Below are 21,099 nucleotides of genomic sequence, written 5' to 3'. Positions count from 1 at the left end.
GTTAGCTGTAATTTAAACTTCACCAAGGAAGGCACTGCAATGAAGATATCGAAAAGAAAGTTAGCGTATTATAAAGTCCAAGTATCGCATTTTACTCATTTTAATGCATGACAAGCAATAACTTGCTTTTTAATGCATGACATGCAATAACTTGCTATATAAGTTTGTAATCTTAAATCGTACCCTTATAATTTCTAGAGAGCAAAATTGAGGATCTCAATTGATTCAAGCGATGCTACTTGACCATTAGACATGCTACTTTCACCCTCATCCATATTACCTATATCATCACACAAAATAAGAATATAAACCCATTAGATAAGGACTCCAATATTAATCAACAATAACAATAATGTCATAATAATTGCAACATAAAAACATAAACAAACAAAGTCTCAAATACATAAGTCATGGGATGAAATTAAACAAAATAGAAATCTATAGCGTGTTTCTTAACAACTACTCAAGAGATTCAATAAGTCCACGCCTCCTTTCGGGTAGAGCAATCATGAAAGCCTCTCTCCAAGTGGCATTAAGGCATGCCTGATTCACAGCCTTATTGTAAAGATTCTGCTCCAAATTAGACATGCCATTTAGAATGGCGACCACAACTGCTATGGAGTAGGGGTCTACAGGAGGTGGGGCTACAGGAGGTGGGGCCTTTGAGGTTATGGAGTCACTTGTTGATTTGACGGTCCTTGATTTGATTATTTCTTGAATGGCTTTCATGATGACACCGAGTTCATGGTTATTACTCTTTCTTCTCCTCTTGGAATTTGGAGTCCTATTCAACTTGTGTTTCTCACGAACTGAGGTGGGAGTCGCGTCAGATGCAAGGACTCCCGTATCAACATTGTTTTCATTAGATTCCTCCGCATCACCTATGGTATCACCACCACCATTGTCACCACTAACACCATTGTCTTCTTCATCCGACACCACATACTCTTCTGCATTTTCTTCTGCATTTCCTGCTGTATACGCCCCAGTAGCATATGTATCACCAAACACAATACAAAGGTCTGGATACTGAGGAAACTCATCATTCTTGAATTTAGCCCATTCAATATTATCCTGCAAATTTCATTGAAATGACATACATGAACAATATAATTGAAGCTTACAACCACAATAAGAAAAAATGGACCCAAGTAAAGTGATACCTTGATGTGAGAATCCCATACACTTGACTCCTCCACAGTAACTGTTTTGTTGACATTATCCCATCCAAATCCAGATTGTGAAAGAAGCTTCTTAAAACTACTATATTGCTTCTTTAGTTTGTTTACCCTATTTTTCAATTGAACTACATTATAGTGGAGTTCTGTTTGTTTATTGAACTCGACATGTATGTTATTCCACCCTACTTTGTTGTAGGTGCAGGTGGGGCGATTTCCTTTTTTCACCTCTTCCACCAACAAACTTATAAGCACATTGGTCAAAGACTCAGTCCACTTTGCTATAAATGCTTCTTTGTGGGGTGCCATTTAACCTTAACTAAATCAGTATTCAATGAAATATATCAGATGATGCACCAATTCAAGAACAAAAAGCTTGTGATTAACAAGCACATCATGAAGGATAAGCTGAAATTAGAAGTTAAAGAATAACAAATAACAAGAAAAACAGTTACATAAGATTAATAGAAGCTAAAGGGTGAAATTTATGATACAACAGTGAATGCTTTATTGCACAAAATGCATGGAATCCAAAAGTAAGTCACTCCCGGTTTTGCACTTGTGTCCTTTTAGAGACATGTTGCATAAATTCACAAACAAAATGATAGATCAAAATGATATTGGTCCAACACGAACCATCAGAAAGGAAAACATCAACCAGTTTGATTGCTCATTTCCTTTTTAATGTACTGTACAGCACCCTCTTCGATAAAGTTATGGCTATTCTCTTATGGGCAGTAAGAAGAGTTAATTAGAACAATATCATGAAGTCAAAGAGGTGAGCTAAGAAGAAGAAAAAAGAACAAGGGTCATAGTGAGACAATGAAACAGAAAATGCAAAATGAAACAGAAAATACAAACCATAATATATGTGGCGACCCATCATAGTCAGCAAAGCTCATCAAAAATGAACCAAATGAAACAGACCCAATTTGATCTAATTCCTGACTAAACCAAGCACCCCACTATGATTTCTACTCGCTGAGTCGAGTCTATTTCAATTTAGTTCCATTCCATAAGGGGTGCTATGGTCTCTTATGTCTAAGTAATTCTAGGGTGGCTTGGATGTCTAAACATAAAAGGTTTTTGAAAAGACGGAAGCATGCTCATCCATAATAGATCTCTACGTCTCCAAGTGATCATGGCCCTAGCTTCCCGTCAAGGTCCAAAGGACAAATGGGCGAACTTGAGTAAGGTTCTCATGTAGAAAAGTTCGGCCTCTCCCATTTATAATTGGTAAGAATTTGATAAAGATTAATATAGAGGCTTAAGATTAGTGATTGTTAGAGAAATATTACAAAGAGAATCATGTTGTATAGGACGATCCAATGTAGGTTAATCCCTTCACTTTTACAATGACGGGTCTCATGCTCTATCAAAAATTCTCAATCTATATCATTCAAGAATCTCTCAATCAATAAGAGGTACAGAATTTCCATAGAGAGAGGATATTGTGCATGTTTACCAAGTTAGATGCCATAGCATAGAAATTTTAAGCATGGTCCACATGACAAAATGGTAAGAAACCTCGTTTTCTCAAAGATCTTTAGTGATGATGAGTCCAATGCCCAAAGTCGAGGGAGAAAACAAAGCTTCCGTTGACCAACTCCTGGCTCCACCAAAAGGACGGCTCTTGGATAAAAACGAGTCAACATCTCATCTCAAGTTCAACCTGGGTATGATAGAGGGGATCAATGGACGATGCCGGGCTCTTATGTTGCCTTAACTTGTCATCGAAGATCACTTATAAAAAATAGGATTTATATCATGAGAAATTTCAAACTGATATACTTGTGACAAATTTACCCCAAATTAATTTATTGACCATCAAAAACCCCAAACCAATAAATCTATGATAAATTTACCCAAAACTAATTTTTTTACTATCAAAAGCCCTAATCTAGTACATATTTGACAAATTTACTTTCTGTTAACTTTCATCAAATTTTACTGTTATATTTCTTGATGTGGATAACATGTGGTGATATGTTATCCATAGGGTTAATACCACTAAAAATCCCAAATTGATCATAGTTGTACCGTTTTATCGCAAGAGTACCATTAAATTTGTTATAAATGTACCACTTTGGGGTTTTAATTATATTTACCATATGCATTTCCACATAGACTTGCCACATCACCATACTATGTTACCATGTCTCACTAGGTTAGCATATTTAACGATTAAATTTGATTAATGATAAATTTGTCACAAGTATACCAATTTGGATTTTGTGGTGATTAAAAATATAGTTTAGGGTAAATTTGTCACGGGTAAATTAATTTGAGATTTTTTATGGTCAAAAAATTAATTTGAAGTAAATATGTCGTGAGTGTATTAGATTTGAGTTTTTTGTGGTCAAAAAATTAGTTTTGGATAAATTTATTACAGACGTATCAATTTAAGTTTTTTCATGATATTAACCCTAAAAAATACATGTATAACATTCCGCAAGTTGTGCGAGCGGGCCAAGCTTTATCCCTTGAGGTCCTTGCTTGGCCCCACCAAAAATTACCTTCGGGCTCTTGTTGTATGGACAGCCTAGTCGGGCTGGTCGGGCTCGGTAGACTCACAATCAAGTCTAGTGCATTAAACATGTAAGGATTCCTCTACAAAGCTCTTAGCTAATCACTTCTACAAGATTTTATCCTATGCAGAATGCACTACTCATAATTGATAACGTAAAAGTGACTTTTGAGCATTTATGGGCTTTATTTATTTCAGGAAATGAGAAAATCGTAGGGGTTCACCTAATATGTGAAGGCTCTTGTTCAAGAGTGTATTTGGACACTTGTTTGCCATACTCAATTAATAAATGTTCGAAATTTTTATGCAATAATTACATGAGAGAGACGGTACGTTAAATAAGGATTCCAAATTTGGGCCTCAGTAAAGGTTGACATGGGAACACAAGAAAAACCAGGTTGTAAATCAATGGACTGACAAATCCATTTAAAGATCCTGCTCCAATTGAGACACGAAGAAGCATGCGTTGCCCAACCATGCATGCTACTCTAACTCAGAAGTCAACAGGAAACCTAAAGGAATAGATTTTTTATACAAATTCAAAGTTACCCAATTCTCAATAGGTAGTCCTCGAATCCATGCTCAAGAACCCTGCAGTTCACTCAAATTTAGTAGATCTAAAGAACAAGGAAAAACAAAGATGGTCATGCTGTTGCTTGGTTTCCTTGCAGCCCCGCAATGACGTGACATTTTGCAGCCGCTTGTTACCGGATTGGGGTTATATGTGCTACTTGTGAAGCGATCTTTTCCCCCAAGTGATGATCACAAAAGAAAACTATATAATTATTGTAATATTGAAAGAGTCCACAACTTTAATCAAGTAGTTTCTTGCGAATCTTTGACATTACGCTTTTTCTAAGAAGGATCTCATCGTATCTCAGGATTTGTTTGTTTTGAAGGAAAACCGTTTTTGGGAAATTGTTTTACGACTTTTTAGTACTGGGAAGACGAAAAACTAAATGATCTATGTAAAACGCATTCCATGGACTAAAAATAATAAGCTTAGAACCTGAGAAAACGGCTTCCTCTTCTAGCAATCAGGAGATCCTTTTATCTAAATCATAAAATAAATGAAAACCTCAAAAAATAATTTCACTAAAAAATATTTTTTTCCTTTATCATGAAATTCTCAGTGAAATAAACGCACCATTAGGCTCCATCTATTTCAGAAAAAATGATTTCTAGGAAAATATTTTCCCGATTTTCCGATGTTCGTTTCACGGAAAATGAACTAGTTAAGGAAAATGTTTTTCATTAATGGAAAAAACAACCTTTAAAAGTGAGGAAAATGTCTTCAACTTTTCAAAAGTGGAAAACATTTTCCATAACTTCTTCCACCTTACTTATTTTCACCAAACACATTTTTGTTTTATTTTTATGCTTTCTTTTTCTTTTTTTCTTTTTTTTTATTTTTTTAAATCGAGCTTTTAATTTTTTTTTTCCTTTTCTTTTTGTATTTTCTTTATTTCCTTTCCATCTTCTTCCTTGGCCTTGGCCGACCGCTGGCCGACGACTAACCGCGAGCCAACTCGAGCCTCACTCTAGGCTAGCGAGGCTCCGCCTAGCCTGATCCGGGGTGAGGCCCGAGCTCACCCGAGCCCGACGAGCTCAAGCCTCACTAGATCGGGCTAGGCGAAGCCTCGTCGGCCTAGGGCGAGCCTTGCCGGATCCGGCGAGTTGGGCGGAGCTCGAGCCTTGTCGGATCGGCGAGCTCACGATTCGCCTAGATTAGTTGAGCCTCAAGCTCGCCAGGATCGGCAACCGCGTCTTGGTCGACCGCCAAGCACCTGGCCATCGTCGGGCATGCGGCGGCGAAAGAAGAAGGAAGGAGGAGGAGGGAGGAGGAAGGAAAAGAAAAAGGAAAAAGAAAATGAAAGAAAAATAATAAATAATAAAATTTTCGATTTTTTAAAAATACAAATAATTACAAATTCATTTTTAAAAAATATAAAAATAATAAAAATAATTTTTTGGTCAATTAAAAATATAAAAATTCAATTTTTTGATAATTTTTCCAAAACAATTAAATTAGCTAGCGAACAAAGTGAAAAATATTTTCCACTCAAAGTTCAAGTTTTAGCCGAACACCAGAAAATATAATCATTTTCCAAGAAAATGACTTCCTGGAAAATATTTTCCGAAAACATGATATTTTCCACTAAACGAGCGGACCCTTAATGTGCTTACCGAATTGGTCCAGCCAAATGATTTTGCTTCAACACCAACCAGTTAAAAAATAAATAAATAAAGAGTCCGCTGAATAAACAGATATGACATATTATTAGACGCTAAAAGGGGATTCAAAGAGGCAGGGACATTAAACCTAGGAAAGGTGGTAGGCCGAGACATTTGTGCAGGGGGAAGGCAAGCTCTGCTTCCATAGGTGGTTTTTTTTTTTTTTTTTTTTTTTGGTCGAATCTTCCATAGGTGGTTGAGGAGTTATATTGAGGCATGAAGCACGGAGTAACATTGAATGTGCCTTCATGCTGTGGAGAGAGCTTCGTTCCATGACATGAAGGAGATGGCCAACATCACACCAGACCCTTCTTCTTCAAAGCTGGTGGGCAATCTCCCCCCCACGTGCGCAGCTCACACGTGCATGCGCCTAATGGGAGAGGAAGCTCAAGGACATCGAGGTACGCTTATCCCTCCTCCTTCCCAAATTTTGTATTTCAAGAAGCGTGAGGTCTTAGAATGATAGAAGAATCGACTTGCTTTCATTGAATATAGTAGCAAGTGACGAGAGAAATTCACTACTATTACTTTCCTCGATGGCCAATGAAAGCGTATGGTAATGTTGGACAGTTGGAAAAGACATTAAATACATGATCGAATCTTACACTAATTTGCAGCATCTCCACTTGAAGTAAAGAATTGGCCAGCTATTAGGTAAGGTCGAGAAAACCTTAGGCCATCAATTGTCAAGGGTCCCAGACCAGTTTGTCTTTTTTTCTTTTTCTTGACCCCATTATGCTTTCTCTTTTAGGCCAGACACCCGTTTATGCAATTTGATAATTGCTGGTCCAACGTCGGAGGGATCACCTACTTTTCTTTTCTTTTTTTATGAGGCCTTGTGCTCGATTCATGTTGCGAGAAAACCTCTTAACTAGTTAGTGCCGATTATCTAATGATGTGTTTGCATGGCAATATTCCCTATTACAGTATCTCCGTGGGGTTGTAGTGACAGGCTCACCGATTTTGGACCTTCAGATCGCGTAGTGGTTCAAAATTGTTATGACTCAAACCGGATATTTTATAAAGGACATGACTCCCTTCTTATAATGCCAAGAGGGATTACTAGCAATCTTTTCCCTTCCCGTCTTGTAAAATTAATCCAAAAAAACAAAAAGGGCCATCCCATCTTGTAAAATTAATCCAAAAAACAAAAAATAAAATAAAAAAGGCGATCCTATCTTGTAAAATTAATCCAAAAAGCTAAAAAGAAGTTTGAATGCCTACTATTTTGCGCATTGTTTCAATATTAAGGACTTGACAATATCAAAACAAAAGGATTAATACCATGAAAAATTCTGATTTAACACACCTAAGACAAATTAATTTCAAATTAATTTTTTATCACTAAAAACTTCAAACTAGTACATTTGTGATAAATTTACCCTATGTTAATTTTAGTTTACATGTAATAGTTAACAGATGTACAAATTTGAGATTTTGCCCGTCATTTGTCATATATATACCAGTTTGTAGTTTTTTATGGTATTAATTCAATTTAATAGAAACTAACAGCAGATAAATTTGTCATAAATGTTCTAATTTTGAATTTTTACGATCAAAAAATTAGTTTGAGTTAAATTTATCGTAATTGTACTAGCTTTCAGTCTTTAGTGGTCAACAAATTAGTTTGAGGTAAAATTATATATATATATCGATTTGAAAATTTTGATGTTATTAACCCAAAGCAAATCTTAGGTTGCCAACCTCTTTCCGATGCGTGGTCCTGTCCAGCGGAGTTCAATTAGGGAGCTGATGAAGCCCCCATTTAGGTTCCCTTTAGTCAATCGTTCTCACTGAAACTTAAATTGCAAGACATAATCCCTTTTCTTTTAGGAAAAGCATAGATAAACCATCCTTGCATCACACACGGCCTTCACCATTTCGCACTATCTACCTTTTGAAATCACAACTTTACATCCTCACTTTTGTCATCAGACACTGATTATGTCTTCTTATGAGATAAGGATTATCAAATCATCACACCGTCCGAATATAACCATCCTGATTAACTGATTTGAAATCGCGGCGGCATCGGATCTAGAGAAGGACGAGGCTGACCTAGATTGGAGGGCATCGGTGGCGGGGGCGGTGGCGGTGGTGGCGGCGGCAGCACAAGGAGACGCTCAGGCGCGGAAATGGTGGCAGCTGTGGGGAAGTGAGGGTAGTGATTGGCGGGGAGATAAGGGTGTGAATGGGATTGGGGAAAGGGTTTATGGGAGAATTGGGACAGGAAGCGTAACTAAGTCCTTTCAATGTTGGATTGTTGCCCAAAGTTGCAAATTTGTACTCTTTTTTTTTTTTTCTTTTCTTTTTTTTGCAAGTACAGGATGCAAAATTATGAAGTTTGAGAAAACTTGGGATTGAGTCTTTCACATGAAGCATAATATGTGAATAAAGCCACATGAAACAAATAATTCAAAGCAGGAATAGAATACATAGATTACAATAACAATAAATAGAATATGCGACTAGAATCGCATATTAGCACTGTCATAATGTGATGTAATTGACTAATACCAATCTCATTTCAAATGTTCAGGAGATCTATATCTTCATTATGAGCTCCATCGTTATCTCTTCATGATTTGAATGAGGATCTTCTTAGCTTCTTAGCAATCTCCACTGTCAATATATTTTGTTATAAAGAACTATTTCCATCATTATGGATCAACAGCTGAAATGATCGGAAGACATTATATGGAAACACACAAATAATGATAGATAGGAGATCCCATTTCCTTTTGGCAATGATCTACCGCTTGTTTACTACCTCCTCCTCCACCTCCTCTACCACCGCCACCCTTAGAACTCGATGAAAATGATGGGATTTTACACAAGCAGATTCCCAGTGGAGCTGCAGACCGCCACCAGCATGATGGGCTCTCGCGAACTTTACGTCCTGGAACAAATTCTTATGGAATCCCTCTCAAGTTGAGCCAATTGCTAGACGAAAAGGACCGTTAGAGGATTGACACAACCACGCTTTCAGTTGATTTAAGGCGTCAGAAAAGTAGATGCATGCCCCCAACCGGGACAATGACAACTCATTCACATAGCCACGAGTGTGTTTCCCCTGAAACTTTCTATCACGTACAGCTAACCTTGCAACCACTTGCAGGAAATAATTCGTCCAAATCGACCCCGATAGAAAAATTGTTGGAAATTCTTATAATAGTTGAGCCAACACTGATGGAATGGTATTTTGGTTTGTGAAAAATAAGTTGTTATATAAAGTAAATAAAATATATAGGACAATGTCGGATTGCCTGAATACAGTCGTGCAATCATTTTACATTGGTCTTAGCACATCTCGATTTTCGGTATCAAAGTAGTGAGACGTTACTAGTGTATGCTCGTATTTTAATAGTGACCCCTGATGGATGAGCCTGTTAGGATTATATGCTATAAATAGATTACAGCCCACTTCCCCTCCTTATTCTATATACTTACAATTTATCCACCAAGAATATCTAAGGGAGGAGAAGGAAATGAAGACCTAGTCCCAAATTCGTATGGCTTCATCCGCGTTAATCGATTCGACGGCAGTAATCAGTCAAACCAAGTATGTGATTTCAATTCAATCTCAAGTACTCTAAATTCTAATGTACGGGCATTAGATTGTTGAATTTCTTACAAATGCCCCTGTCTAACTCAAAAGCTCGCAAAAAGATCAAATTGGAAATTTGGACTGTAGCTTAAAGCGAGTCATACTCGATGAAGTTCGAACTTGTGATGTCTAGCCATAAAGAGAGAGTGAAGACAATCCATAAAAATCAATATACTACTACATAACGTGGCATGCTTTTATGAGATGTCAATCGCAGTCTACTTAAACGTCGATTCATAACCTGTCGCGTTGCTTAATATATCAAATATGAACGTTGGTGTTTAGCACTTGTCGGATTATTTACAGTAAAGTATGAATGTATGTACATGTTTTGTCCCCCCCTTCCAAGTGAATTATAAGTGGGTGGATATGGATGAGACTGATCGTGCCAAGTACCCGGGGGCGAATCTTGTTGCCAATGCCTCATGACACCCATGACGCTTGCCTCCACGTTAACTTCACAAGCCATTCCAGTTCAATCACTGCTCCCTGCAGTCTCAAGCCCCACATAGCTCCACAACCACTGAGCGATCCTGAACAAGTTCTGAACGCATTGCCACATCCTGCCTCTTGCTTTTCCGAAGAATAAAGTCCCCTTAACGATGAAACCTTTGGAGTTTACGTAAGGGACATTTCAGCTTGACCCGAGTTAAGGACGGACCGGATGGTCGGAGCCGTCAGATCCTACGTTCTCGACGGTGGTAATTTCGTTTTGCTCAATATTAGCAAAAAGCGATACGCTGCCTCCTCTTCGAGGTTCATAAGTGCATTGTCCTGTGTCGACGCATGGATTGTCCGGATCGGCCACCTGCCGCATTCATTGATATCTGGATCAGGTGGTCCAGCTTCCCCTTGAAATCGATTCCTGAGCAACCGCTCTCCAACTTTATCTTGCCTTAATTTTTTGAGCCGAGAGAGCACACAACTAAGTTCAGACAGAACAATCTTTCACTATTCTAACCAGAATAATAATGAAGAGATTCCATTAGGGTTACGGTCTAATGAGTCACACAATATGTAATCAAGAACGATCAAGGGAATGTCTCGGCACCAAATTCCATCATGGCGATCTTGAACGGTTGCTGAAACATCCGTGAAGATGCATTTGACGGGTATGTGCCGACATGTCGGACCCGTCAATGAAAACACAAGAACAGCTCGTGCTGTTCAGCTCTCTTGTCAGACGGAATTATCACAAAGATCCAAGATTTGTTTGGTCGGGCATATGGTACGGACATCACCCCTTATGATTGCACGTAGGACTCACTCAAGAACCCTAAACAAAGATCGATTTGTGCTCTGATTCAAGCTAATTAAGCTCATCTTGAGGGGTGTTTCTGCAGGAACTTTAGAGGGAATTCGACTATAGAAATGATGGCTTGGTGAGGCCGGTCAAAGAAAAGGGGCGAGTGGGAAAACGTGAAATGGCAAATTTGTTGACTTAATTATTATTAATCATTATTATCTACAGTGATCAAGACTTGAGGGTGCTCTAATTTGTAAAGAGCCCTTAAAAGTCAGGAGACAGACCCTAAAGCATGTTTAATGAAGAAAATATGGTGAGGGGGGGTCTTGTCAAATCCTACCATAATTCACGGACTTTTCCATCTCCTCCTCTTCATAATTTCCTAGGAAGAAAATAGATGATGCCTTCTCGAAGTAATCATTTGACCGCATAAGATTTACCCAAAAACGTAATGAATTAGAATTAATCAAGATTTTGAGATCAATGTATTTACATTAAGAAGTAGATGTTCCCTGTTTTACAACATGATTGACCCCAACAAACGATAGGATAATTACCAGACAAGAAATCTTTCAGACCTACTTAGCACATGCATCTTCTCTCTTTCTATCATATTGTCATTTGCCCTACTCATCATACTAGTAGTAGATTCAACCAAGAAGTGGAGCTAATAGTAGTAGATTCAACCAAGAAGTGGAGCCAATCTCAATAGCTTCTGAAATCGTGCATCATATGGGTACTCTAAATTTCCACATAAATGTCACCAAGCGAGTTTGGTATAGTAATCCAAGCATTTCTTGGAAGTGTATTTGTTTGATAGGCCTCCGGGTGTCATGGTATTGGCGAGACATTGACGAGACACTAGTGACGTTAATAGTCCCGAACTATTTAATGACTTAACTTTTTTTAGTTTGTCAGCTGAAACTTTTAGAATAGTTAGCAGTAATCATACTAATCTCACGCAGAAATAACTATTGGAGGAGTGGTAGATAAGTTGGTTGTGCAGATGTCGACAGAACTAGTGCAGGAGGAATACTCCCTTACGAAAGGGGACATGGGTTGATCAGATTCTGCAAATCCGTGGCACGAACGTAACAAAGATGCTGATTTGCTAGCTATTGCTTGATCGCACGGAGTTGCTGTGGTGGCTCAGAGATTACAGGATCGATCATATCTACAGGGAAGCCAATTAACGTGCAGACTAGCTGAAAAGATGGGGATTGAAGGATCCATTGACATTGTTATTGTCTATCACATTCCCGATGATGTTGAAACTGTGCCATTAGCTGTAAGGGCCATGATGCCTACACTAGTCCCGTGGAATTAGTCTCCGAGAATGAAAGCCTTCTTAATTACAGAAAAAATAAAGAGAGGAATCTGTTTGGTACAGCTTATAACACCGTTTATCATTTCAAGAAGCTGCAATGTATCTCTTCAAGTTGCTTCAGCTTCGGAGCGTGTATCTTGCCCAACATTCTGCGCTTCCCAACGCATCACGGTAAAAGCGACGGCAATAAGTTCTTTTTTCCACACGAGGATGGGGAAAGAGAGAGAGAGTTGCGGGGACACAAAGACAACTCCATGAAGACTTGCCATTCTGATGCGATCTCTCGATTTTTCCTCAGCTGTCCACATCACTGCTGGCCTTTTGGCCGACCCAACTTCAATGTTGTCCCAACCTTCCCTTCTTCCTCCCAGACACACCGCCCTGTCACCGTCACCTTTTGCTCTATCCCTTACAAATACTTTTACATTTCGCTTTGAGCCACCGAATATGTGCGCCCTTTCAGCTCCCACATTATCACCATTTCAATAGATCTCGCAGCTTTTTTCTTTGTTCTTTTTTCATGTTTGGGGGGTTCATCAGATACCTCTAAGCTATGGATCTTCAACTCGGTTTAGCTCTCCCAATTCATGACCCTGCCAAAGCGTCCGAGCCGAAAGATCATGAAGGCTCGTACAAGAAGTGGGTCGACAACAAAAGGTGTCATGGAGAAGCATTTGGAGAATACTCCTCAGGGAAATTGCAGTTGCTGGCATGGAGCAGCGGGCCGAACGAGGACGACGACCTGAGTGCGAAGCGCAGCAAGTTTTCTTGTTCTATGAACAAGTATGTGGTGCCTAGCCAATCCTAATCTTATATTCTCACTATCGTTGATGGAGAAAACAGTTATCACTCGCAATATCAATATTCGTTGGAAGTGAAAATCACTGTTGTGTGCGTAATTTTTCAGGTTTAGGTATAGTGAAGGAGCTGATGACGATGATCAGGTTCTGGGGTGGCCACCCATCAAGTCCTGGAGGAAGGAGTTCGTGCACGGGCAGCGCCCACCACACCAGGATCATTACGAGAATGTCCATCATGCCCAGAAAGAAAACGGCGAACCCGATCATAACATGTTCGTGAAGGTGAAAATGGAAGGAGTGGCCATCGTAAGGAAGATCAACTTGCGGACCTACCGGTCTTATAACAGTCTTAAAGGCGCCTTGATTGCCATGTTCTCGAGATGTAAGCAAACATCGTCCCAACAATCTAATACTACGTTGTGCTACCTTAGATTTCCTACAAGACAACACAAATCACTAAAATCAGTCATTGTGCTTGCTCAGACAACAGAGATGACTTCAAAGATCATGCCAGCTACACCCTAACTTACCAGGACAAAGAAGGAGACTGGCTCTTGGCTGGAGATCTTCCATGGCTGTATGTCCATCATCCTTCTCAGCTCTAATTTATTGTCGTTTAATTGTTCAAACTCATGGAAGGGCACCTCATAGAGAAAAATAGGTGGTATTCATTAGAAAAAATACGAGCAGGTTGAATAAATTTCATTTTCGGAGTGGACATGAATTGCGGCAAGTATGTGTTTACGGAAAACTAGGGTGGTCGTTTAGCACGATTAACTGTTTTCGATTCTGTAATGCTTATGGAGAAAGTACTTTCTTCCGATAGACATTCACTGCCAATGTCAATTTTCACCCCCGAAGATCACCATCACCTTCCATGGAATTAGTCCATAAGCACGTAGCTTTGCTTAAGAAAGCAATTATGCAATTGACATTGGATTCACTGGCCATAGAATGTTATGTAGAGTTGAGCGAAAATATGTAAGCTGAAAATTTATTTTGACTATCTACCTGCAGGAACTTTGTGGAGTCGGTACATCGCCTGCAGATACAAAGGAGTAGAGATTAAAACCAGATTCGAAAAGTCAAAACCATACCACGCTGAGCTCAAACATCATCGATCCCTTCTTAGTTTGCACTAGGTTTCCAGCAGAAAGACATCTTCGATATGTCAATTTGCTTGAATAAGATGATTGTAAGAGTATATTAGGTAGGCTAAGTTAGCTTGTTTACCAGCCAAAAACTGCTGATGAAGCCAAAAGTTGGCTTGTTTACCAGCGGTACCCCGCTCCTCCATGTAATGTAACTTGTTGATTTATAGCCTTGTAAAGTTGCTAGAATCGCAAGCTTTTCACTGTCTGAAGAGCACAACCATAGGGCATTTTCATACTGACGTTGGATGGCAGCCTGTATTAAAGGAATTAGTAGGGACAGATGCAAACTCTTGAATACTGCAACATATCTGTTGTGATCCCGTAAAGGGATTGCGATCATCAGCTTTTGGTTAGTCATTTATATATCGGAAATTGGCAACTCATGCTATGGGACCTGACTTGCGGAATCTAGCAAGAATACGTGTCTTCTCGTTGATTTCTCCTTCAAGAACTTAAAAGTTCGGACAGATCAGAGATTTCTAAAATCTCTGAGTTGGGCAATGCATCAAGTTTGAGCTGATCTTAGTACTACTAATGAATTCCTTTAGCATCGCTTCCTATTATCGACAAGTACTAGATTCTGATATCTAGGCACAGTTTATAGTCAGCGACGTAAGTAATAGAGAGCGGGCGGTGAAGGAGAATGTCGATGTGGACGGTGCCGGGAGTTAGTGATGAGAGAAATTTTCCAGGGAAAAGTAATTCATTAACAAAAATTCGAAACCAACCTGTGCTGTCTATCAATTTTCTAATGATCTTTTTCTTTAGATTTGAAGTGGGCCGTCTTCTCTAATCTGAAGCAGCTTAAATGTTTCATTTTGATTGGATCTACGATTTGTGACTTCTTGAGAGTCTATGATTTGGTTTCTTCCTGATGTGCAGAAGGAAGAGAACAATTAGTTTTGTATTAAATCAAATATATTCGCCTAAGAAAGGAAAAAAGAGAAAGGAAGGTTTGGTTACTCTATTCCAATTATAGCTTTGGTTATGTTTGATTTCACCTTTTCTTCCATTTCGAATAAACTCTGATGTCCAAACCGATTCAAAATATACCATCCACTAATCAACAATGGAAGGTAAGACATCGTTGTGGTTATAGCAGTATAATTAGGGGTGTAAAAAAGGGCCGAACTAGTCTGGACTAAACCAGGCTATGTAGGGTTGCAGTAGTCCGCAAACAGGTCTCGAAATTTTTGTTTGTTCTAGTCCAGATTTTGGGGCCAAAGATACTTGGCTTATCTAAACAAAATTAAAGTAAAGACAAAATTTTAAAGGTATTCTGTCTGATAAAGAATAAAATACTTCAAAACGTATTTGAATTTCCATAAGAGTTGCACCTCTTCCCAACGAGGACCGAATCCTTTCACTAGAGTCGTAACTTCATATAATCAATATATTTTAGCATTAAATATTTATTAACTCATCAATTAATGATATCATGTGTGCCACACAATAATTTTTACAACTCATTTTGGTATAATAACAGCCTAAAGTATCAGCTTGACTTGCAAATTAGACTTAGTAAACAACTTCAATCTTCAAGAGGTTTTGAGTCGAAAGCAACGAAGATGGCCTGTTGCAAGAAATTCACTTTACAGCCTCTCTTGCTCCTAGCCCTGTTGTCCGTAACTAGCGATGAAGTCGGAGTCCTCGCTTCCCGTCTCCTTCTTGACGTAGGCTTGCCTGAGATTCCCAAGCTTCCCAAGCCTAAGCTACCTCCAGCTCCCACGATCGCGACTTTGCCTAAGTCGGCACCTCTGCCGAAACCTGAAGTCCCGACCTTACCAAAGCCCGAGTTGCCTCTGCTGCCGATGCCCGAGGTCCCAAAGGTACCTGAAGTACTGGATGTTTCGGAGTTGCCGAAGCTATTGCCTACCATCCCTGAGCTCCCAAAAGATTTCCCGCCGCCATCCCTTTCCTTTTCCCACCCCACTCATCTAGTCCCTGATCAAGCAATCTCCTCAGCATAACATCATCTCTATTGCTATCATTCAGTTGGTATCACTTCCATTATGTGGAATATAGGCTACTCTAGCTTAAGGGTTATTATTAGGGGGTCGTAGTTCTGCGACATCTCGCCCATTTAAGGATTCCACGTAGCACTAGCCTTTTCCAGTATTTCTGATTGGTTATGCAGTTATTATTATTGTTCTTTACTTTGGTTGATGATGATATGAGATCTAGTATTCTACTGTCCCTGTGCTCTTGAAGCGAACGACGTATGTTAAGTTGGTCTGTGACTCATACCATGAATCTTGCATAGATGACCATGTTACGATATGGGCTTGCGAAGAATCACAATGAGCATGCGAGACCAACTTAACCCATACCTTGCAGAATGAAGAGACCCTCACTGGTTTTGTCGAGCGCATCCAACCAGAAGGATGTGCAGTTAAGTTCGAGAAGTCCCAAAATTATGGGTTAGACACGCCATATTGCTGATGAATAGACACTCATTTGCAGTGTGTCGCCCGTGCAAATGCACAGTGCATCGCTGCTCCATGTTCATGGCGGTTGTAGAGACATCCCTAGTAGCCCTTTTGCGGATCACAAATAGGAAATTCGCCTACTTTCATAACACTTCGACTTAACCAATCTCTAGAAAGTTGTTAGTATTTTTGCTAAAATGTGTGTTAATGTGTGTGCAAGGGAGTGTTAGAAGAGAAGCACAAGGGAAAAAACAAGAACTTTTTTATTATTGATTATAGTACAAAGGGAAGGGGAGGAGCTTGCTTACATTTGTTGGTCTACTACGCTCTCCCCTCCTTCCTATTTATAGGGTGCTCCACCGACTAAATACAACATTCTAGATTTTGTAGAATGTTGTCTATGTAAGCTTCATTTAGGAAATTCTAGATTATAGTTTAGCCACTCTTCTTCTAGAGACTTCTGCATTTGTGCTTCTACACTTTTCTTTGCCACCTAAGCTAGATTTTCTTTTTTAAGGATTTTTCTTGTCTTTTCTAGCTAATGTCAATCTTGAAGTTTCTAGAAATTAGATCAATAATTTAACACTTCTTGATCCAATTTCGTGTTACTTCAAGCATTTCCCACAATGTCTTGAACTTGGTTCATTATAGTGCTTTAGTGAAGATGTCCGCTATTTGTCCTTCAATTTTGCAATATTTCAGCTCGATCTCTTCATTAGTTTGTGTCTCTCGTATGAAGTGATATTTAATGTCGATATGTTTGGTTCTTCCATGGAATACTGGATTCTTTGATATAATAATCGCGGACTTATTGTCACAAAGTATCGAAGTTGATTCCGTCTGTGCTTCTCCAATGTCTTCTAGAATTCTTAGAAGCCATATTGCTTGACTGGCGGTCATAGTAGCTGCGATGTATTCAGTTTTTGCCGTAGACTGTGCCACTGAGTCTTGTTTTTTGAATGCCCATGAGAATATTCCAGAACCTAGTGTGAATGCATAGCTAGTGTACTTCTCCTATCATCAGTTGAACCTACCCAATCACTATCAATGTAGCCAATGAGCTTGGCGTTTGCACTTGGGCGATACCAAATGTCGTAATCTATAGTTCCTCGTAAATATCTGAGAATTCTCTTGGCAACTCCAAAATGAATTTGACTAGGACTTGGCATAAATCGTGATAGTAGACTTGTCACATACATAATATCCGGTTGTGTAACTGTGACATCCTATATTTTCGACTCTACTTTCAATTCAATAAAACGAGTATTTCATCGACGTGCCTATAGTGTTATTCTCAGAACTGATCATTCATGAGATAACTAGACTATCTAAAGAAGCCATTAAGGATTTTAAGGCAAATAGATTTGAGGATTCGACCAGAATTGGCTGCTCGACCGTGTTCATCTACCGAGATCATTACGGCATAAACATAAACTGATTAGAGATCAAAGATAGATTAGTTCAACTGAGATGAGTGGTTAGACGTGGGTGATCCCACTAAATTGCAAAATTCTTATCGATCGGCACTAGTTTGATTTTTCTATCGTTTTGGTACCTTGTGTCCATATTTGAAATCTCGAGATTTTCACTATGACCAAGAGTCACCAATGTGTTGAATAGGTTCATTGTGGCTCAAAGAAAATCGACCATGGGTCATTTGCTCTAAAAAGTTCCACAAGCTACCCGATAGTCTAAGTCACGCTAAAAATGCACCGGAGTGAAATTAACCGCAAATTTAAATCTGATTTCAAAATTGAAAGTTCTATCATGTCACGATAAATTCTAGAAACGTCGACTCAGTCTCAAAAGATTTTTCTGCAACCCGAGACTTTTTGGGAAAAAATCATCCTAGAGCCGTTTTTGTCCAGAAAAAAAGCCGTGAATTGTTTTTGATCGCGCAATTGGGATGCAAAATGGTTCAATTGGTGGGGAAAAATAAAAATTTGAGTATTGACTCGATAATGAAATTTATTGAGGCCGATTTATGATGAAACAAGTAGGAACAAGTGTCTAATTGGAGGAAATAGAAGGCAAATTCTTATCCCCCCATTGCCTAGTCTTTTTGACCACTTCAAGAGTTGTGAGGAGTGTATGGGTGGAGGAATGGCAGCCAAGGAAGCCATACTTGGCTGTGGTTGAAGAGTGGGGAACAAGGGAGACAAGCTTGTGGAAAAAAAATTGGCATGTGGCCCCCCTCTTGCCCTCTCCTTGCTCCTCAAGCCAACTGGCCAGCCATCCTCTCTCCACCCTCTCCATTTTCGCACACCAGTAGCCAGCAACAAGCCAGCAGCATTGCCGAAACAGCAAGCAAGTCGAGGAGCTACCTCACGCAGTCGTTCGCTCCGCCGCAAGCCATCCTTGCCCCCGTGCGCGCACCACCAGCAAGCTGAGGAGCCGCCTCCAGCCTGTTCCGCTACCATCCTCACCTCCAGCAAGCTGTTGTGGTCGTTCAAGCCACCGCCGAAGCCCACCAAAGCTCTTACGACCGCTAGTTACCTCGCCAAGCCATCCACCGTCACCATTCTCTCACTAAACCAACTTTGTTTTTCTATTTTGCAGCTCAAAACAAAGATAAAATTTGTGGATTTTCAACAAGCTTCAAGGCCCATTTTGAGGTCAATCCTGACCTCAAAACCTAGGCCCACTTTGGAGAAGCGACCCCTGCGACATTCCCATCGGTTTGAATCGACCGGCTCACCAAAATAAGTGAGTTTCACTCACTAATCCCTATTTAGTAGGTTAATTATGCTTAAGGGTTGTTTAGATTAGTTTAAGTGTGGATTAGTGATAAACTAGGATGGTTATATTTGCCTTAGAATGGATTAGTGTAACTTAATTAGTGAGATTTGTACAATTGATAATGGATTAGTCGAATCCAGTGGAGTTCCTGCAATTTTGATTTCTAAACCCTCACCGTTTGCCATTTTTGTAGATCAAAATAGGTTGCGAATTTGAGATTTATGTCTCTTGAGAAATTTTTTAAGCATCCTCAGCTACAACATATATTTTTCTCAATATTTTTATGGATTTAAAAGAAGGAGATATCAACTCCATCATTTTCAAACAGAACCTCAGTTTTCACTGGAATTTGTGACATTTTAGGATTTTAGGGGTTTTTATCAACTCTTAGGGTTTAAATTTCAAAATTGTTTCTTCATAAAAGTTGTTTGCCATATATTCTAGTTTAACATAGTCAAATTTCAGATCAAATAAATATATTTTGGATCTCAAACCAAACTGATTTCGGAAAATAGACTTTCTAGAAATAGACCCTAGTTTTGGAGCTAGATTGAGCAATTTACTGGGCCGAATCTAAAAGGATCTGGGTTAAGGTGTCTCATGAAAAATGTTCTTTTATGTCTCCATTACAACATATTCAAATTTGGGAATTTTCCAAACCCGTTTGATTAGATTCTGGATTTAAATTTGGAGGCGTCCAAGTGAGTCTATTCTGCTCGTTAGAGCCAATTATGAATTTGTGATGGTTCTTGAAGCTTTAATTACTAAAAATTGCACCTCTGATATATGGTTGGTTTGTGATAAGCTCTAGAATTTATCTAGAGTAGTTCGATAATTTTCGGGTTCATCTCGGCTTCCAATTAGGCTATAACGGGCCCAAGTTGAATATTTTTGCATTTATTTAATACTTTCCGTAATTATTTAATTATTTATTTATTTTCCAGAAATTCAACCGGGATTACCGATGACCGGGATTTTATGCTAAGTTCAGTGGTGCCTTCCATTTATTTAATTAAGCACTTGATTATGATAATTGAGTAAAATTGGTGATGATGAGGATTTATCCAAAAAATTGGATAATGTGGGTATAAATCTGAGAATTGCCAAGTGGGGCCGTGATACCACTAAATATCGAAAATTGCCAAGTGGGACTGTGATGCCACTAAATCTAAGAAAATTGCTTGGTAAGGCCGTGATGACCACTAAACCTAGAAAAGTTGTCAATGGGGCCGTGATGACCACTTAATCTAGGATGTGTTTGTTAGGTTGTGGCTAAGAGTTGAGAATAAATAATCGAAATGACCGGGTGGTGGTCTCGATGACATATAATCGACTAAGTTGATTGATCGATGGTTCAATCTATTTGATTGAATGATGTGATTGTCGATATATATTATTTGAATTGACTTGCAAGAAGGAACTGAGGTCAGGGTAAGCACTCTAACTCATGGTTGTGCTTAAGCAACCCCTAAGGCATATTTTCTTCCTAATCGAGTCTTAGGGAGTAGAACTGCTGAGACATTGTCTCACTATGGTTATTGAATAACCATTTTCAAGTCCATAAATGGTGTTGGTAAAGGACCAAGAGCCCGGAGTTCGTGCGGTGAAGTCCGAAGAATTGATGACCATATCCAACTAGCTAGTCGTAGACAATTCTCTTTTTGTAAGGAGCCGATTCATTTTTGTAAACCTTTGTATATAGACCCGTGTGTTTATAAAAATGTATTTTGTGAAAAATTGGTCCTACTTTCCTATCCCAATATTTTATTGTCCGGGATTATTTATATGATTATGCATGAGTATTAAAACGAATGGGTCGGCGATGTGTCCTAGGGCGTTCGTTATTATATCGACCAA

General features: G+C 39.1%; 2 protein-coding genes across 3 annotated transcripts; one reads left to right on the top strand and one right to left on the bottom strand.

Annotated features, from left to right (window-relative positions):
* Positions 1 to 302: 302 nt before the first annotated feature.
* Positions 303 to 1,530, bottom strand: LOC120291181. The gene is made up of 2 exons (XM_039308217.1): positions 1,164 to 1,530; positions 303 to 1,074 (listed from the first exon to the last, which is right to left on the bottom strand). The coding sequence occupies exons 1-2, from the start codon at positions 1,485 to 1,487 to the stop codon at positions 460 to 462; spliced, it is 939 nt and encodes a 312-aa protein (XP_039164151.1). The 5' UTR covers positions 1,488 to 1,530; the 3' UTR covers positions 303 to 459.
* Positions 1,531 to 12,302: 10,772 nt separating this feature from the next.
* On the top strand, positions 12,303 to 14,361 carry LOC104437026 (auxin-induced protein 22D). 2 transcript variants are annotated; one of them, XR_005549322.1, is made up of 4 exons: positions 12,303 to 12,903; positions 13,028 to 13,302; positions 13,387 to 13,497; positions 13,938 to 14,361. XR_005549322.1 is itself a non-coding variant. In XM_010049886.3 (4 exons), exons 1-4 carry the CDS (start codon positions 12,674 to 12,676, stop codon positions 13,987 to 13,989), a joined length of 651 nt encoding a protein of 216 aa, XP_010048188.1. In that variant the 5' UTR covers positions 12,320 to 12,673; the 3' UTR covers positions 13,990 to 14,361. The 2 variants fall into 2 exon arrangements, 1 of the variants encoding a protein (XP_010048188.1); XM_010049886.3 differs by having other exon boundaries at positions 12,320 to 12,903; positions 13,404 to 13,497.
* Positions 14,362 to 21,099: the final 6,738 nt, after the last annotated feature.

The sequence above is a fragment of the Eucalyptus grandis genome, chromosome 3 (assembly GCF_016545825.1).
Source record: "Eucalyptus grandis isolate ANBG69807.140 chromosome 3, ASM1654582v1, whole genome shotgun sequence".
Classification (NCBI taxonomy): domain Eukaryota; kingdom Viridiplantae; phylum Streptophyta; class Magnoliopsida; order Myrtales; family Myrtaceae; genus Eucalyptus; species Eucalyptus grandis.
Note: the sequence above shows the minus strand (reverse complement) of the source record. Positions and strands in the feature narration are given on the sequence as shown.

Coding starts and splice junctions, on each gene's coding strand:
- LOC120291181 (XM_039308217.1), bottom strand. CDS start 1,487: ATGGCACCCCACAAAGAAGCATTTATAGCAAAGTGGACTGAGTCTTTG. Junction 1,075..1,163: donor TATGGGATTCTCACATCAAG/GTATCACTTTAC, acceptor TGAAATTTGCAG/GATAATATTGAATGGGCTAA.
- LOC104437026 (XM_010049886.3), top strand. CDS start 12,674: ATGGATCTTCAACTCGGTTTAGCTCTCCCAATTCATGACCCTGCCAAA. Junction 12,904..13,027: donor TTTTCTTGTTCTATGAACAA/GTATGTGGTGCC, acceptor GTAATTTTTCAG/GTTTAGGTATAGTGAAGGAG. Junction 13,498..13,937: donor GCTGGAGATCTTCCATGGCT/GTATGTCCATCA, acceptor ATCTACCTGCAG/GAACTTTGTGGAGTCGGTAC.